Source organism: Ostrinia nubilalis, chromosome Z (genome assembly GCF_963855985.1).
Source record: "Ostrinia nubilalis chromosome Z, ilOstNubi1.1, whole genome shotgun sequence".
NCBI classification, from domain to species: Eukaryota; Metazoa; Arthropoda; class Insecta; order Lepidoptera; family Crambidae; genus Ostrinia; species Ostrinia nubilalis.
In genome coordinates, this window is record NC_087119.1 from 27,273,544 (window position 1) to 27,289,180 (window position 15,637).

A 15,637-nucleotide genomic window follows, 5' to 3' on the forward strand; every position below is an offset into this window, starting at 1 on the left:
CATATTTTGCGTTTATAAAATGTTACATGCTTAGTCAAGCGTTCCATACGTTGCATGTTGCAGGCCAGCTCCTGGACCAGAAATCATATATTTGAGGCACGTGGAAAGAGCAAGACCTTACATTCCTCCGGGCGAGGAGGATCGCGTCTATCCTCCGCCACAGTTTATTGTGCCACTCAAAAGCGTCACGCAGATGGAGGGTGGCAAAATTCACTTTGAGACGAGGATAGAACCCGTTGGCGATCCAACGATGAAGATAGAATGGCTGAAGAATGGACAGAGTATCGAAGCCAGTAAGTGTAACTCATTTACAAAATTTCATTCATTCATTTTCAGGCATAGGTCGTCCACAGCTGAATATAGGCCTCCCCTAATGATTTCCACAATGGCCGGTTGGTGGCGGCCTGCAGGTCGTCATTTACAACACCTAATGTAAATCAATAACAGGAACTAAACTACATTTAATACGTAGAAAATCTTGAAATGAATTTAGCTCTTGTATATTTGATAAAATGAACTACGGATACTTGTTTCAGGTTCAAGGTTCACGTCAATATTCCGATTTGGTTACATTTCTCTCGACATGCTCAGTCTCAACATTCAAGATAGCGGCGAGTACACTTGCCGTGCTATAAGCGCGACCGGCGTTGCCGAGACCAAAGCTTTCTTACAAGTTACACCGCGCGCTACGATCGAAAGGACGAGCCAACACCCAGAGAGTTTGCAGTACATTCAACAGCTTGAAGACTACTCTAGGTACCAACACCAAGAATCAATAGAGGAACAAACTTCACAAAGGCCACAATTTATCAGGCCCTTACAAGAACTCGGCGAACTTCAAGAAGGAAGGAACGCTCATTTCGAGGGACAGCTCACGCCTGTGAGCGACCCTACAATGAGAGTCGAGTGGTACAAGGATGGCAGACCCATTACAGCCAGCTCGCGAATCACGTCAATCTTCAACTTCGGTTACGTCTCCCTAAACATCATGCACCTACGGGCTGAAGATGCAGGTTCGTACACAGTGAGGGCTGTAAACAAACTGGGCGAAGCTGTCAGTACGGCGTCTATTAGAGTAGCAGCTAGAAGTACTGTGACTGCTGACCTCGGAATACCTGAACAGCGACGATACATCGAAAAGACTGAGCAGTTAGAAGCCTACCAGCAACAACAACACCAAAAATACTATCAGGAAGTTCCTGAAAGCACTCAAAAACCAGAGTTCAAGACTCCGATCAGGGATCAAATTAATATTAAAGAAGGAGGCTTCGCGCACTTCGAAGCACGTCTTGAACCTGTCGGAGATTCAACTTTGAAAGTAGAATGGTTGAAGGATGGACGCCCAGTTGAGGCGAGTTCTAGAATAACTACATTTTTCAATTTCGGATATGTAGCATTAACAATTAAGTCAGTAACCGTCCATGACGTCGGCCACTACACTTGCCGAGCTTACAACGCTCTTGGACAAGCTACTACAAGCGCCAAATTAACAATTGTTACAAAAAAAGATATAATTGCTGAATCTCAGCATCCTGGCGGCCTTGAAAAGATTCAGCATCTTGAAGATTCAAGCAGATACATGAGGCGGTCTGAGGAGGAAGTTAAAGTAACTCAAAAGCCTCGTTTCTTGGGACCATTAAAGGGAACAAATAAGATTGTCGAAGGCCAGGGTGCTCACTTTGAGGCCAGAGTAGAGCCTCAGAGCGACTTAACAATGACTGTGGAGTGGTATTTTAATGGTAAGCAGATAAAGTCTGCCAATCGCATACAAACATATCACGATTTTGGATACGTTGCGTTGGATATCTCTAGTGTCCGCGCAGAAGACTCCGGTGTCTACACTGTAGTCGCTCGTAACGCAGCTGGAGAAGCGCAACTCAGCGCTTCTATGACCGTTGAAAGTAAGTACTTCTATAACATTATTTAATAAATGTCCGCATAAGCTTAGAAATACACTGATGTAACCTTTGTAAAGAAAATAAATATGACAGTTATAATTCTTATTTAATAATAGAAAATATGAAAAAAATTTATTTTGATAGCATAATAATAAATTAGTGTTCATTTTATTTCAGCCCGCTCAAGCATCGACACTTCCAGCATTCACAGAGGCTTATACGAGAAAACAAGGCAAATGGAAGAATCAAAATTCGTGGAGCCTATGTACGTAATTGAAGAAATTTCGAAATCGAAACCAGTATTTGTGCAACCTCTGACTGATCCAAAGCCAGTATCTGAGGGAAAAAATATTCATCTTGAGTGCCGTCTCGAGCCTATGGGTGACCCAACAATGAGAGTGGAATGGTTCCACAATGGTCGCGCTGTAACAGTCGGCTCACGATTTAGAACGTACTACGACTTTGGTTTCGTAGCACTGGACATAATTCACGCAACATCTGTAGATACCGGCGAGTACACAGTAAGGGCTGTGAACCATCTTGGTTCAGCCCACACTTCAGCTATGGTCCGAGTCATTGAAAGATCGGATATTGTGACCGACACACAGAATGAACAAGCCGTCGAACAAATTCAAATGCTGGAAGATGCTGCAAGGAGAAACCGACAAGTTCAGGAGGACATCACCGTCATGCAAGCACCTCAATTCTCTAGAGCGTTACATAACATTGAAACAGTTGAAGGCACCAACGTGCATTTGGAATGTAGACTGCAGCCAGTGGGCGATCAAACCATGCGAGTAGAGTGGTTCTGCAACGGCAGACCTATTAAGACTGGTCACAGGTTCAGACCAGCTTACGAGTTTGATTATGTAGCGCTTGATCTCTTAAGCGTGTACCCAGAAGATTCCGGTGTATACACGTGCCAGGCCACCAATCAACTCGGCGAAGCAGTCACATCTTGCGCATTACGTGTGATTGCCAAGAAAGATTTGATATTTGACTCTCAACATCCATCGGGTCTTGAGAAAATTCAATACTTAGAAGATACATCACGTTACAAGAAATCTGAGGTTATTGATGAATCCATAAACATTAAACCTCACTTTGTAACTAAACCCAAATCAATTGAAAATGTGGTCGAAGGACATCACGTCCATTTCGAGTGCAAGCTGGAACCAGTTACAGATTCAAACCTAAAGGTAGAGTGGTTCAAAAATGGTAAACCAGTGACTATCGGACATAGGTTTAGGCCTATCCATGATTTCGGCTATGTAGCGTTAGATATTATTGATCTGATTGCAGAAGATTCTGGAATTTACACATGTAGAGCTGTCAACTTAGTAGGCAGTGACGAGGTAAGCTGCAGGTTGACGTGTCGTGGGACTGCAGACATAATAAGAGCTACTCAAAATGAGGCTGGCTTAGAACAGATCCAGGTTCTCGAGGACAGATCCAGATACCACAGATCAGATGTCATGGATGAAATCACAACACAAGCGCCAATTTTCACAACTTCCTTAAAGAATATTGAAATCAAAGAAGGTCAACGCGCCCACTTCGAGTGCAGATTGATCCCAGTATCAGACCCGACTATGAAAGTAGAGTGGTATCACAATAACAAACCACTAAAAAGCGGTTCAAGGTTCACCGAAACTAATAATTTCGGTTTTGTGGCTCTGGATATTATGTCGTGTTTGCCTGAAGACTCAGGTACATACACTTGTAGGGCTATTAACGCTCTTGGGGAAGCAGTCACTTCTGGAATCGCTATAGTCCATTCTAAGAAATCAATTTATTTGGAATCGCAGCACGAAGGTGCATTGCCAAGATTGAATCAGCTGGAAGATACATCGAGATATCAACGTCATAGTGCACAAGAAGAGTTCACCACTCAAGCACCAGTATTCACTATGCCAATGAAGGACATTAAGGTGGCTGAAAACCAGGCAGCTCACTTTGAAGCTAGACTTATCCCCGTTGGAGATCCTAAATTACGGGTAGAATGGCTCCGAAACGGTGTACCCATTGAAGCATGTAAGTATTATTTATTTAGATAAATTAGTTTTATTGATCAATGAAACTCAAACTTCATAAATCGTTAAATATTTTTTCAGCTAACCGTTTAACCACCATGCACGATTTCGGATATGTCGCACTTAATATGAAGTATGTGAACCCAGAGGATTCCGGGACCTACACGTGCCGTGCTATCAATGAACTGGGAGAGGCTGTGACGTCATCAACATTATTTGTTCAATGTAAGTATTGCAGCATCGCACCAATTTGATGGACAGAATGCAATATAATAATGTTGAATATCACTTTTAATTTAAACCACTTTATTTTCAACGCAGCTAAAGCCTCTCTGCAATTGGAATCTCAGCATGAGAGTGCTCTGGAGAAAATACAGCAGCTCGAAGACTCCTCTCGCCATCAACGTAGAGAAGATGTCGAGATAGCCGTTAACCAGGCACCTAGGTTCATCACTCAACTGAATGGTCCTTCTAGACTTGTTGAAGGCCAGAGCGCTCACTATGAGTGCCGCATTGAGCCTTACCCTGACCCGAACATGCGAGTTGAGTGGTACTTTAACGGGAAGGTCCTGCAGAGTGGTCACAGGTACCGCACTGCTTACGATTTCGGATTTGCTGCTCTTGATATACTCACAGTATACGGCGAAGACTCTGGTGAATACACATGCAAGGTTATTAACAATCTGGGCCAGGCTATCTCTTCTATTAAATTAAACGTTCAATGTAAGTGTTTCGATATTAATTAAATATTATAATTAAGATTTTGTTATTAGCAGAAAATATAATGAAAATATCCATTACGTTTTTCAGCCAAGGAATCTATCATTAGAGACACTCAACATGAAAGCGCACTTGAAAAAATTCAGTACCTTGAAGATGACAGCAGATACAAACGAGTGGTTCGTGACGAGAGCTTTATCGCCGAAAAGCCACAGTTTGGCAAGCCCCTGAAGAATGCACAAGTAGCTGAGGGCCAGCCGGTACATTTGGAAGCTACGCTCACCCCTGTCAACGACCCTACGATGCGCGTTGAATGGTACTGTAACGGCAGACCAGTTCAACAAGGTCATCGTTTCAAGACAACTTATGACTTTGGTTACGTTGCATTAGATATTCTGTATGCTTATGGTGAAGATACTGGCACCTACATGTGTAAGGCGACTAATGCCGTTGGTGAAGCTGTAACCACCAGCTCTGTAAAAGTAGACGGTAAGACGAAAAAAGTAATTAATTGATCAATATAGATTAAAAATATCTAGTACATGTAATAACTTCACATGATGTATTTATTTCAGCCAAATCCGGATTATATCTGGATACACTTGATGAACAACGATTGAAGAAGATTCAAGAACTAGAAAGATATGAAAGACCTAAAGCTGTAGAAGAAGAGAAACCGGGGCAAAAGCCTGTCTTCTTGACAGCTCTTACTAGCCTTGAGAACCTTAAAGAAGGAGATCATGCCCACTTTGAATGCAGAGTAGAACCTATAAATGATCCTGACTTAAAACTGGAATGGTTCCTCAATGGGCAAAAGATTAGAGCCGGTCACAGGTACAGAACGACACATGACTTTGGTTACGTCGCGTTAGATATTCTGTACACTTATTCTGAGGATTCTGGAACTTACATGTGTAAAGCCACAAACAAGCTCGGTGAAGCAGTCAACACATGCACGTTGAAGGTTGCAGGTTAGTGTCTCAATTATTTTATAGTTATTATAATTATTAAACTAAGGGATATTACCGATACTTACCGATTATTTTATTTTTAGGGCACAGGAGTATTATTTTGGATACTCAACATCCAAATGGTCTTGAGAAAATTAGACAGCTCGAAGCACAAGGTCACCACACAAGATTAGAAGTGGAGGAGCCCAAAATTAGCCCACCACGATTTGTTACTGAACTTAGAGGAACAACACATGTTTTCGAGGGTAAAACAGCTCACTTCGAATGCCAGGTTGAACCTGTACATGATCCTAATTTGCGCATTGAATTTTATCACAACGGTAAAGCCCTGCAATCTGCCTCACGGTTCCATATCACTTTTGATTTTGGTTACGTGTCATTGGATATTCAGCACTGTGTTCCTGAAGATGCTGGCGAATACTCAGTGAAGGCAATCAACGCCCTTGGACAATGCACTTCCTCGATATCCATGACAGTAACCGCAAAAGGTAGTATTTTATCGGAATCTCAACGTCCCGAAGGCTTAGAGAAGATCCGAGAGCTAGAATCAGCAGAACCATTTAAGCGGCCTGAAATCCCGGAACCAGTAACAAGGCAGAGGCCTGTCTTCACACAGCCTCTACAGAACATCGACAACATTCAAGAAGGACAAACAGCGCACTTTGACTGCAGACTAATTCCTGTTGGCGACCCCACACTTAAAGTGGAATGGTTCAGAAATGAGAAACTCATTGAAGATAGTTCTAGAATTACGAAGACTCACGACTTCGGTTATGTGTCTATGACAATAACTCATGTACGCGATGAAGATGAAGGCGTCTACATGTGCAGAGCATCCAATTTACTAGGTGAAGCAGTAACGACAGCTGCTATGCGAATCAGAAGTAAGTATTGCAAAACGATTATTTGATTATTTATAGACGAATTAGTTTATTTTCAAGTAGATAAATGATGTATAAACTTTTTCATAAATTACACTGGAAGTGAGTTTTCAAAATTTGTTTCATCGTTATTGTTTTTCTTTATGAATCAGTTACCTACATAACTACACTAGCAAGATTTCACAGAAAAATATGGTGATCGCGATTTTAAAAATCATACTTTTCATTTCACCTACTCGTATGTTTATAGGTACGTCCTAAAACCAAAAAGACAGTAACTGATAAAATCAATGTATATTGTTAACAGCCAAAGCAGCTATACAACTGGACACACAGCATCCAGAAGGCATGAAGAAGATCCAACAATTGGAACAGCCTCACCCCAGGAGAGCTGACGAGCCTGACCGAGAGTTTGACAAGCCCATTTTTACTCAGGTTTTGACAGGACCTTCCGAACTATGGGAGGGTCAACACGCCCATTATGAAGCACGTGTTGTACCCGTCGGCGACCCTAGTCTCCGATTTGAATGGTACATCAATGGCGTAGAACTGAAAATGGGTATGTACCGTTATCACAATGTATTGTCCTCAATCACTGTATTCTGTAACAATTAAATAGTAAACAACATTTAATATCAAAGTATTACCTATGTTCATAGGGGTTATTAATAACACTAATTACAACTACATAAATCAATCATTTTTTAATAATAAAAAATCTTTCATTCTCTTGTTATAAATACAGTAATAATTTATAAAGTGGACTATGCGCATGTCGCAAGCTAGTTTGATAGTTATAATTAATTGAAAATATTTGTATGTTATAGGATCAAGATTCCGCACTACACACGATTTCGGATTCGTTACTTTGGATATCAACTCTGTGGTCGCAAATGATGCCGGATTGTACATGTGCAAGGCTATCAACAGGGCAGGTAGTACAGTTTCCTCTACTTCTTTGAAGGTGAAGACTAAATCAACTATAGTAGATCAAGCCATGCGTCCAGAGTCCTGGGAACAGATTCAGCTAAAAGAAGCTGCGATGAATAGAGTACCTGAAATGTTTGTGGACACTGGAGTCCAGCAAGCTCCTATTTTCACTACTCACCTCAAGAGCTACGACAAACTTGTGGAAGGCCAACATGTCTACCTCGAAGCTCAGGTAGAACCGAGAACTGATCCAAACCTAAGGATTGAATGGTTCAAGAACGGTGTATCTCTGACAACGGGGTCGAGATTAAAGAGTACTTTCGACTTTGGATTGGTTACACTGTCTATCAATGGCTTGAGAATCGATGATTCTGGCATTTACACATGTAAAGCTACCAATTTGATGGGTGAGGCTGTATCTACAGCTTCGATTAAGATTGAAGATCGTCACTGGCTTCTTGGCGAATCACTTCATCCTGAATCCTTGGATAGGATCGGTGCCCTTGAGCAACCTAAATCTGCAAAACCAGAATCACCTGAACCTAACTACGAAATCCCAGTATTTATATCTCATTTGAATAATATTTTGTGCAAAGAGGGTGACAATATTCACTTCGAGTGCAACGTTGAACCATCTCGAGACCCCACCCTTAAGATCGAATGGTTCTTTAATAATAAGCCCCTACCTTCAGGTACTAGGTACAAGAGCACACATGATTTTAGTTACGTGTCTTTGGATATTACTCATACATATGAAGAAGACTCAGGTATTTACACTTGCAAAGCTACAAATAACAAAGGATCCGCTACCACTTCAGGCTCTCTAAGATGCACAGGGGACAAAAATATTTTCTTTGATACCCAGCACCCACAAGGAAAAGCTGGTTTGGAAGCCGTTGAACAAGCTGAAGAAGCAAGGCTTTCTAAAGGTAGAAGAACGTCAGTACCTGATACTGAATATCCCAAACCTGAATGGGTTGTCCCAATTTCAGCCGAACATCAATTAATAGAAGGTCAAGCGCTTCACTTGGAGGGCCAAGTAGAACCTAAGAACGATCCTGACCTAAAGATTGAATGGTACTTCAATGGTAAAATACTGGAACAAGCTTCGAGATTCAAACTTACCAGCGATTTCGGTTTTGTGACATTAGACTTAACAGACGTGTATGAAAGAGACAGTGGAATTTACACTTGCAAAGCTTACAACAAGAGAGGTGAGGCCTTTACATCTTCGACTGTTTATTGCACTAGCAAGGAAAATCTAATAGAAAGGACTCAACATCCTAAAGGAACTGAAGGATTGGAAAAGATTCAAAATCTGGAAGATTCTTTGCGTCGTGAGCCTGGTCAGAAACCCGACGATGACACAGGAAGAGCACCTGAGTTTACAACTGTCTTTAAAGACATTGTTGATATCAGCGAAGGACAAATTGCTCATTATGAAGCATCACTGATACCAACAGGTGACCAAAGTATGGTAATTGAATGGTTCTATAACGGCAAGACAATTGAAGCAAGTCACCGCATCCGAACAGTGTATGCGTTTGGTATGTGTGTCCTTGAAATATTGGGCACTAAGACTACTGATTCTGGAACCTATTCCTGCAGGGCCACAAATAGGTGGGGCCAAGCTGAAATAAGCGTAAAACTTGAATGCGTTGATAAGAGCAAAGGACAAAAACCGAAGTTCACTACACATATACAAAGCATTGAAGGTCTTAAGGATGGCCAATCCGCACACTTTGAATGTACAGTTATACCTGTGGATGATCCAGACATGAAGATTGAATGGTACCATAATGGCCAACCACTTCGTCACTCTACAAGAATAAAAACAGTATCCGATTTTGGATTCGTTGTTATGGACATTGCTTATACGCAAAACCATGATACTGGAGAATATGTATGCCGAGCTTATAACAAATACGGGGAAGATTTCACTAAGGCTACCATTAACTGCTATGGCAGAAGTGGAGTCTACTTGGACAGCTTGCAGCCTGACTCTCTGGCCAAGATTAGGGAATTAGAAAGCATGCAGGGGGCACAGCAACAGGCGCCATCAGCAGCATCTGCCGAACCGCCAAAATTCTTGACCCAAATACAAGATGTTACAAAGTTAGTAGAAGGTCAGAGTGCACACTTTGAAGCTAGACTAATACCAGTTGATGATCCAGATCTGAAAGTAGAATGGTTCTACAACGGCAAGAAGTTACCACATGGACATAGATACAGGACTTTCCATGATTTCGGAATTGTCATATTGGATATCTTATACTGTTATGAAGAAAATTCTGGTGTTTACGAATGTGTTGCTACGAACAAATTGGGCAGAGACTCAACAAAGGCTACGCTCAAATGTACATCGAAGGAAAATTTGATCCTGGACTCGCAACTTCCGCGGGTAAGGATTTTAACTAAATACAAACCTTTCTTAGGATGAGTTGCACCACCTTAATTTAACCGTAACTATAATCATGACCAGTGACATACTTTTGACATTTGTTATACGTTAAAGTAAGATGGTGCAAACCAGCCTTAGAAATAATGCATAATATTTTGTGATGATACATTCAATGAAATGAGCTGTTAAACCAAAATAAATAAATGTATTTTTACAGGGCATGGAAGGTGGTTTAGAAAAACTTCAAACCTTGGAGGATTCAATGATTCGCAGAAAAGATACTACGGTTGAGGAAGAAAGGGGCAAAGCGCCTGTCTTTACAGTTCCTCTGTCAAACATAGACAACCTAAGAGAAGGAGAAAATGCCCACTTTGAGGCGCGACTTACACCAACAGACGACCCTAATCTTAAAGTAAGTAAGCTTTGATTAAAAAAAAAATTGACTACTAAGATAAAATACCAATTTAATAATTATTGTTTCAGGTGGAATGGTACTGGAATGGCAAGTCACTTAAGGCTGGATCTAGATTCAGAACGTTCTGCGATTTTGGATTTGTTATTTTAGAAATATCTCCTACCTATCCTGAAGACTCGGGAGAATACCTATGCCGCGCCTATAATAATTATGGTGAAGCTGTAACTACAGCAACTATGAAGGTGCAAGGCAAACGCAATATTATTCTAGAATCTCAACTACCAAAGGGCATGGAAGGAACAATTGACAAAATTGCTGCTCTCGAAGGCTACACTGGCACAGTCGACTCAATGACACCTGAAGCGGAGAGTGGTAACCCTCCTGAATTCATCACAACTCCTTCTGATCTTGTGCTCTCAGAGAACTCATCGGCGCACTTCGAGTGTCGCCTAGTCCCTGTTAATGACTCCAGCATGAGAGTAGAGTGGTACCATAATGGAAAACCACTTCTTACTGGATCTAGAGTCAAAACCATTAACGACTTCGGATTTGTCATATTAGAAATTGGCGGTGTTTACCAACGTGATGCCGGTTTATACACCTGCAAGGCTACTAACCGTCATGGTGAAGCTACAGTATCTTGCAAGTTACAAGTGAAAGGCAGACAAGGCATAATCTTGGAGCCTCAGCTACCATCTCACTTTAAATCAGGAACTGAAAGTATCCAAAAGTTGGAGGAAACATTACACAAACGAGAGGAAATTCAAATAGAAGATGAAAAACCAAACCCTCCGCGATTCACGGTAGAAATCAAGGACAACCTGGATGTCCCAGAAGGTGGCCCCATCCACTTCGACTGTCGTGTCGAGCCAGTTGGCGATCCAACAATGAGGATCGATTGGTTCTACAACGGTAGGGCATTTGCGACTGGATCTCGTGTACACATGCTTAATGACTTTGGTTTCATAGCCTTAGACATTGACTATATTTACGCTCGTGACGCTGGTGAGTACACTTGTCGCGCTACGAACAAGTGGGGCTCGGCAACTACTACAGCAAAGATCACTTGCAGCGCAAAGCGCGATATTGTACTGGAATCCCAGCTTCCGCAAGGCATGAGTGGCGAAAAGATCAAAGAGCTTGAAAGAGGACGTGTTACTGACGCTCCTAAAGAAGAGCCTGTAGTCAGCACGCCACCCAAGTTCATTACACAGATTCAGTCGCACACTGTCGAGGAATCAGAAGGCGTTCGTTTCGAGTGCCGAGTGGAACCTAAGGAAGATCCAAAACTTCGCGTCGAGTGGTACCGTAACGGAAAGCTGTTACCATCGGGACACAGATACCGTACAGTTTACGACATGGGTTTCGTTTCTTTAGATATTTTATACGTGTACGCGGAGGATTCCGGCGAATATGTATGCAGAGCAGTCAACGACTTTGGTGAAGATTTTACCAAGGGAACTATTTCCTGCAAGCGTAAGTGTTTTTCAATCGAACTTTAAGTTATTCACGAATAATAACAAATATGTACTAAACATTTACTTAATACTTGCAGAATTGCCAGATATCATCTTACAAAACCAAGTGCCACGCGGAATGAAGAGGTCAGAAGCTTTGACTCAAATGGAGGCTACAATCAAGAAATACACTTCGGAAATATTCTTGACGGAAGATGATTTGTACGATGTTGACAAAAAGCAGCCACCTAGATTTGTTACCCAAATTCAAAGCCAAACAACACTTGTTGAAATGGAGTCAACTAAGTTCGAATGCCAATTGGCACCCGTCGGAGACCCGAATATGAAAGTGGAATGGTTCTTTAATGGCAAACCATTGCTGCACAGTAAGTTATACTATAAATACATTATTGTTGTAAATCAATGAAAAACAAGTTTCAGCTATTAATTGTTACGATTATGTTCGCAGAGAACCGATTTACTCCAATCTACGACTTTGGCTACGTGGCAATGAACTTTGGATGGGTATACCCTGAGGACAGCGGCGAATATGTATGCCGCGCTACAAACCTTTACGGCATGGACGAAACTCGGGCCATCATCAAAACAGCCGGCAAGCCTGGCATCGTTTACGATTCTCAGCTGCCTAAACACATGAAGAGTATCGAGAAGATTCGCGAAATGGAAGCAGCATGGCAAACGTTAGTAATTTAAAATACATACCGGCTTTTTATAAATTTATGTTAAAATGATGCAGTATAATTGTATAATGATTGCATTATTTATTTTAAGGGCCCCTGAACCAATGCCGGATGAAACTAAGGCTCGGTCAGCGCCCGTTTTCGTGAGCCGACCGGACCCTGTAACAGTAGAAGAAGGCGAATGGGCCCGCTTCCAATGCCGTGTCACCGGCCACCCCAAGCCGCGTGTAATGTGGCTGCTTAATGGAAACACCATTGTAAACGTACGTTAATCATAATTATTATTACTTAATTGTTTGTAAAAAAGAAAAACAAAAGTCTTATTCACCTTTTATTTTTAGGGTTCCAGATATAAATTGACATACGACGGAATGTACCACTTTGACATACCTAAGACCAGGCAATATGATACTGGCAAGATTGAAGTTATCGCTAGGAGTTCCGTTGGCGAGGCTTTGGCTACGACCGAATTAAAAGTAATTCCGAGACACGACGATTACAGAGGAGTCCTTAAGAATGCTCCGAGACGTGAGTGTTTTTTACAACTGTACAAAAATCACTTAATATTGAAGTATTTATACCACGCTACATGACATACACAGTTTGGCATATTATTGAAATCTAATACCATAAGTTGGCTTGTCGACACTGCTGCTCTAACACACTTCAGCAATATCACGCACACACCAACAAACCGCTTAAGCACAAATAAACATTTGCTTTCCTATGATCCCTCCCTCTAAACCCAAAAGAAATCTGCAGCTAAATCACCTGCTTCTACCGGCTTAGCATCGGATTCTTAAGAAGGTATGTCTTCAGGTATTTACTAGATGATACAGTTTTCATTTGCCTAACTTATATTTTGATTACATACAGCTTGGTATGATGAGACGACACAACACCAACGCTCTGAAACTGAACTAGAAAAAACCTTCGAAGAAAGGCAAACTATGCAACGACAGGGTGTCATTGACCATAGACCAGAACTGAAACCTAAAGTCATTAAGGAGCCAGAAACTGAATGGCAACAAACTGTTAAGAAGAAGAAGAGCGAAGAGTATTACAACAAACTCCAGGAGTTAGAAAATGAACAGGTTATCAAAGAAAGCAGGATGAGAGAATCAACTCATCAGTATGCTATCCCTGGAGAAAAAATAGCAAGTAACTCCATGGCCAGGGGTATGGCTCAGAAGTACGAGGACAGTTTGTAAGTATTATACATTTCTTTTGTTCTTATAATAATATTATTATTTAATATCAACTAAAGTACATACAAATAGCATGTGCAGGCCCCACACTAGGTGAACCGGCGATCTGGTGAAGGTCATTAAAAAACTCAAAAGTCATTAAAACTGATTTTATTTTGCATAGGCTTTTAAAAAGCACTTTTACACGTCCCAATATTAACCCTACCACAGCTTCGGGACAATAAATGGACCAGTGTTGAGAAAAGGAAGCGCAAGAAACTCAGTCATTATTGTCAGCCTCTTTTTCAAAAGCTAGTCTAAAATATGTGTCTTATTTCAGAGAACAAACTGAAGAGGTCGTTGAACAACAAGTGCAGAAGAAGATCGTTCAAAAACCAAGGATTCCTGATCCATCTGAATCTACTGTACATGGTAAAGAAGTGCACGTAGCCAAGCAGAAGCAAATACAAAAAGAAGTCGTAGGCGATACAGAGATTACTCGAAAGATCACATCCACTGAGACTACTGAGGTGGAGCACAAAGCTCAAACACACGAAAGAGTTGTCGAAGGACCTGTTAAGCCTAGCAAACCCCCCGTATTTACTAAGAAAATGCAGCCATGTCGAGCATTTGAACACGAGCAAGCCAGATTTGAAGTAGAATTCGACGGTGAGCCATTACCTACCATTAAATGGTATCGTGAGAACTTCCCGATCAAGAACTCTCCTGATTTCCAAATTCACACGTTCAGCACAAAGTCTGTTCTGATTATAAGGCAGGTGTTTGTTGAAGATTCTGCAGTATTTGCTGCTGTTGCTGAGAATAGAGGTGGTACTGCAAAGTGCAGCGCCAATTTAGTAGTGGAGGAGCGTAGACGTCAAGGCAGAGGAGGTGTCACACCGCCCAGTTTTACGTTGACTGCACAGAATGTTAACGTGACTGCTGGCCAGCTCGTGAGATTTGACACTAAGGTTACTGGAACCAAACCTATTGATGTGTATTGGCTGAAAAACGGTAAAAAGGTTCAGCCTGACATAAGAAACAAGATTTTAGAAGAAGATGGTACTTTCACACTTCTTATTCTGGAAGCGTACCCGCAAGATTCGGGCAAATACGAGTGCGTGGCTATCAACAGTGCTGGAGAAGCAAGATGCGACGCCGAGTGTGTGGTCAGCGCACCTGCTACCAAAGAGAAGCCTAAACCTCAAGCTAAAGCTGCTAACGCTCCTCCCGAAATCATCGAACCTCTAAAAGACAAGGTCGTTACTGAAGGACAAGCCATCGAATTCAGCTGCAAGATAGTGGGCAAGCCGACACCTACAGTTCAATGGTACAAGGGAGATAAGTTGATAAAGCCGTCGAAATACTTCCAAATGTCAAGGACTGCTGACGAATACACTCTCCGCATTTCCGAGGCTTTCCCAGAAGACGAGGGTGACTACAAATGCGTTGCGTATAACTCTGCGGGCAGAGTGACCGTCGCTGCTAAGCTGAAAGTGACTCAACCAGACCAGGCTGACAACCTTCCCACCCTGACACCTCTTCGCGATATCGTCGTCAACGAAGGACAACCCGCTCAATTCAAGACGCACATTACCAGCAAAGTGAAACCTACGATCCAATGGCTGCGTGAAGGAGCTTTGATCCCTGAAACTCCTGATTTCCAGGTAATTATTTTTTTTTATAGTTGAATGGTAAAATAATAGGTCTAATGTGTGTAATTTAGTGTAGTAAAAGATTGAAAGCGACATAAGTGTCCATGCAATGTAGTATAAAAGATTGACTAAGTGATAGATAAGCACGTTCCAACAGTTACATAATGTTTAACAGCTAATCGATGCCTTTGTTTCGCAGATGATCCACGAGGGCAACAACGCCGTGCTGTTGATCGGCAACACGTACGAGGAGGACACCGGCACGTTCACCTGCCGCGCCACCACCGCCGCCGGCCAAGTCGAGACCTCGGCAAAGCTAGTCGTCAAAAGTAAGACATAGATACAGGCAGCGAGCTCGCGTCGCGCACTTTAATCCATTAATGTAGTG

The 15,637-nt window shown here is 41.9% G+C and overlaps 1 protein-coding gene across 12 annotated transcripts in view; it reads left to right on the plus strand.

The window, feature by feature from the left end:
• Positions 1-15,637, plus strand: part of LOC135086950 (titin) — a 117,165-nt gene that overhangs the window by 20,471 nt on the left and 81,057 nt on the right. For all 12 annotated transcript variants that reach the window (XM_063981784.1, XM_063981773.1, XM_063981777.1 and 9 more), the window contains exons 3-21: positions 64-293; positions 537-1,901; positions 2,076-3,932; positions 4,013-4,156; positions 4,253-4,654; positions 4,742-5,140; positions 5,227-5,622; positions 5,706-6,506; positions 6,811-7,062; positions 7,331-9,834; positions 10,052-10,246; positions 10,318-11,725; positions 11,805-12,092; positions 12,176-12,407; positions 12,499-12,670; positions 12,749-12,935; positions 13,284-13,614; positions 13,935-15,261; positions 15,449-15,578. In XM_063981784.1, coding sequence (XP_063837854.1) covers positions 64-293; positions 537-1,901; positions 2,076-3,932; positions 4,013-4,156; positions 4,253-4,654; positions 4,742-5,140; positions 5,227-5,622; positions 5,706-6,506; positions 6,811-7,062; positions 7,331-9,834; positions 10,052-10,246; positions 10,318-11,725; positions 11,805-12,092; positions 12,176-12,407; positions 12,499-12,670; positions 12,749-12,935; positions 13,284-13,614; positions 13,935-15,261; positions 15,449-15,578 — 12,620 coding nt within the window. The remainder of the gene's footprint in view (positions 1-63; positions 294-536; positions 1,902-2,075; positions 3,933-4,012; positions 4,157-4,252; positions 4,655-4,741; positions 5,141-5,226; positions 5,623-5,705; positions 6,507-6,810; positions 7,063-7,330; positions 9,835-10,051; positions 10,247-10,317; positions 11,726-11,804; positions 12,093-12,175; positions 12,408-12,498; positions 12,671-12,748; positions 12,936-13,283; positions 13,615-13,934; positions 15,262-15,448; positions 15,579-15,637) is intronic.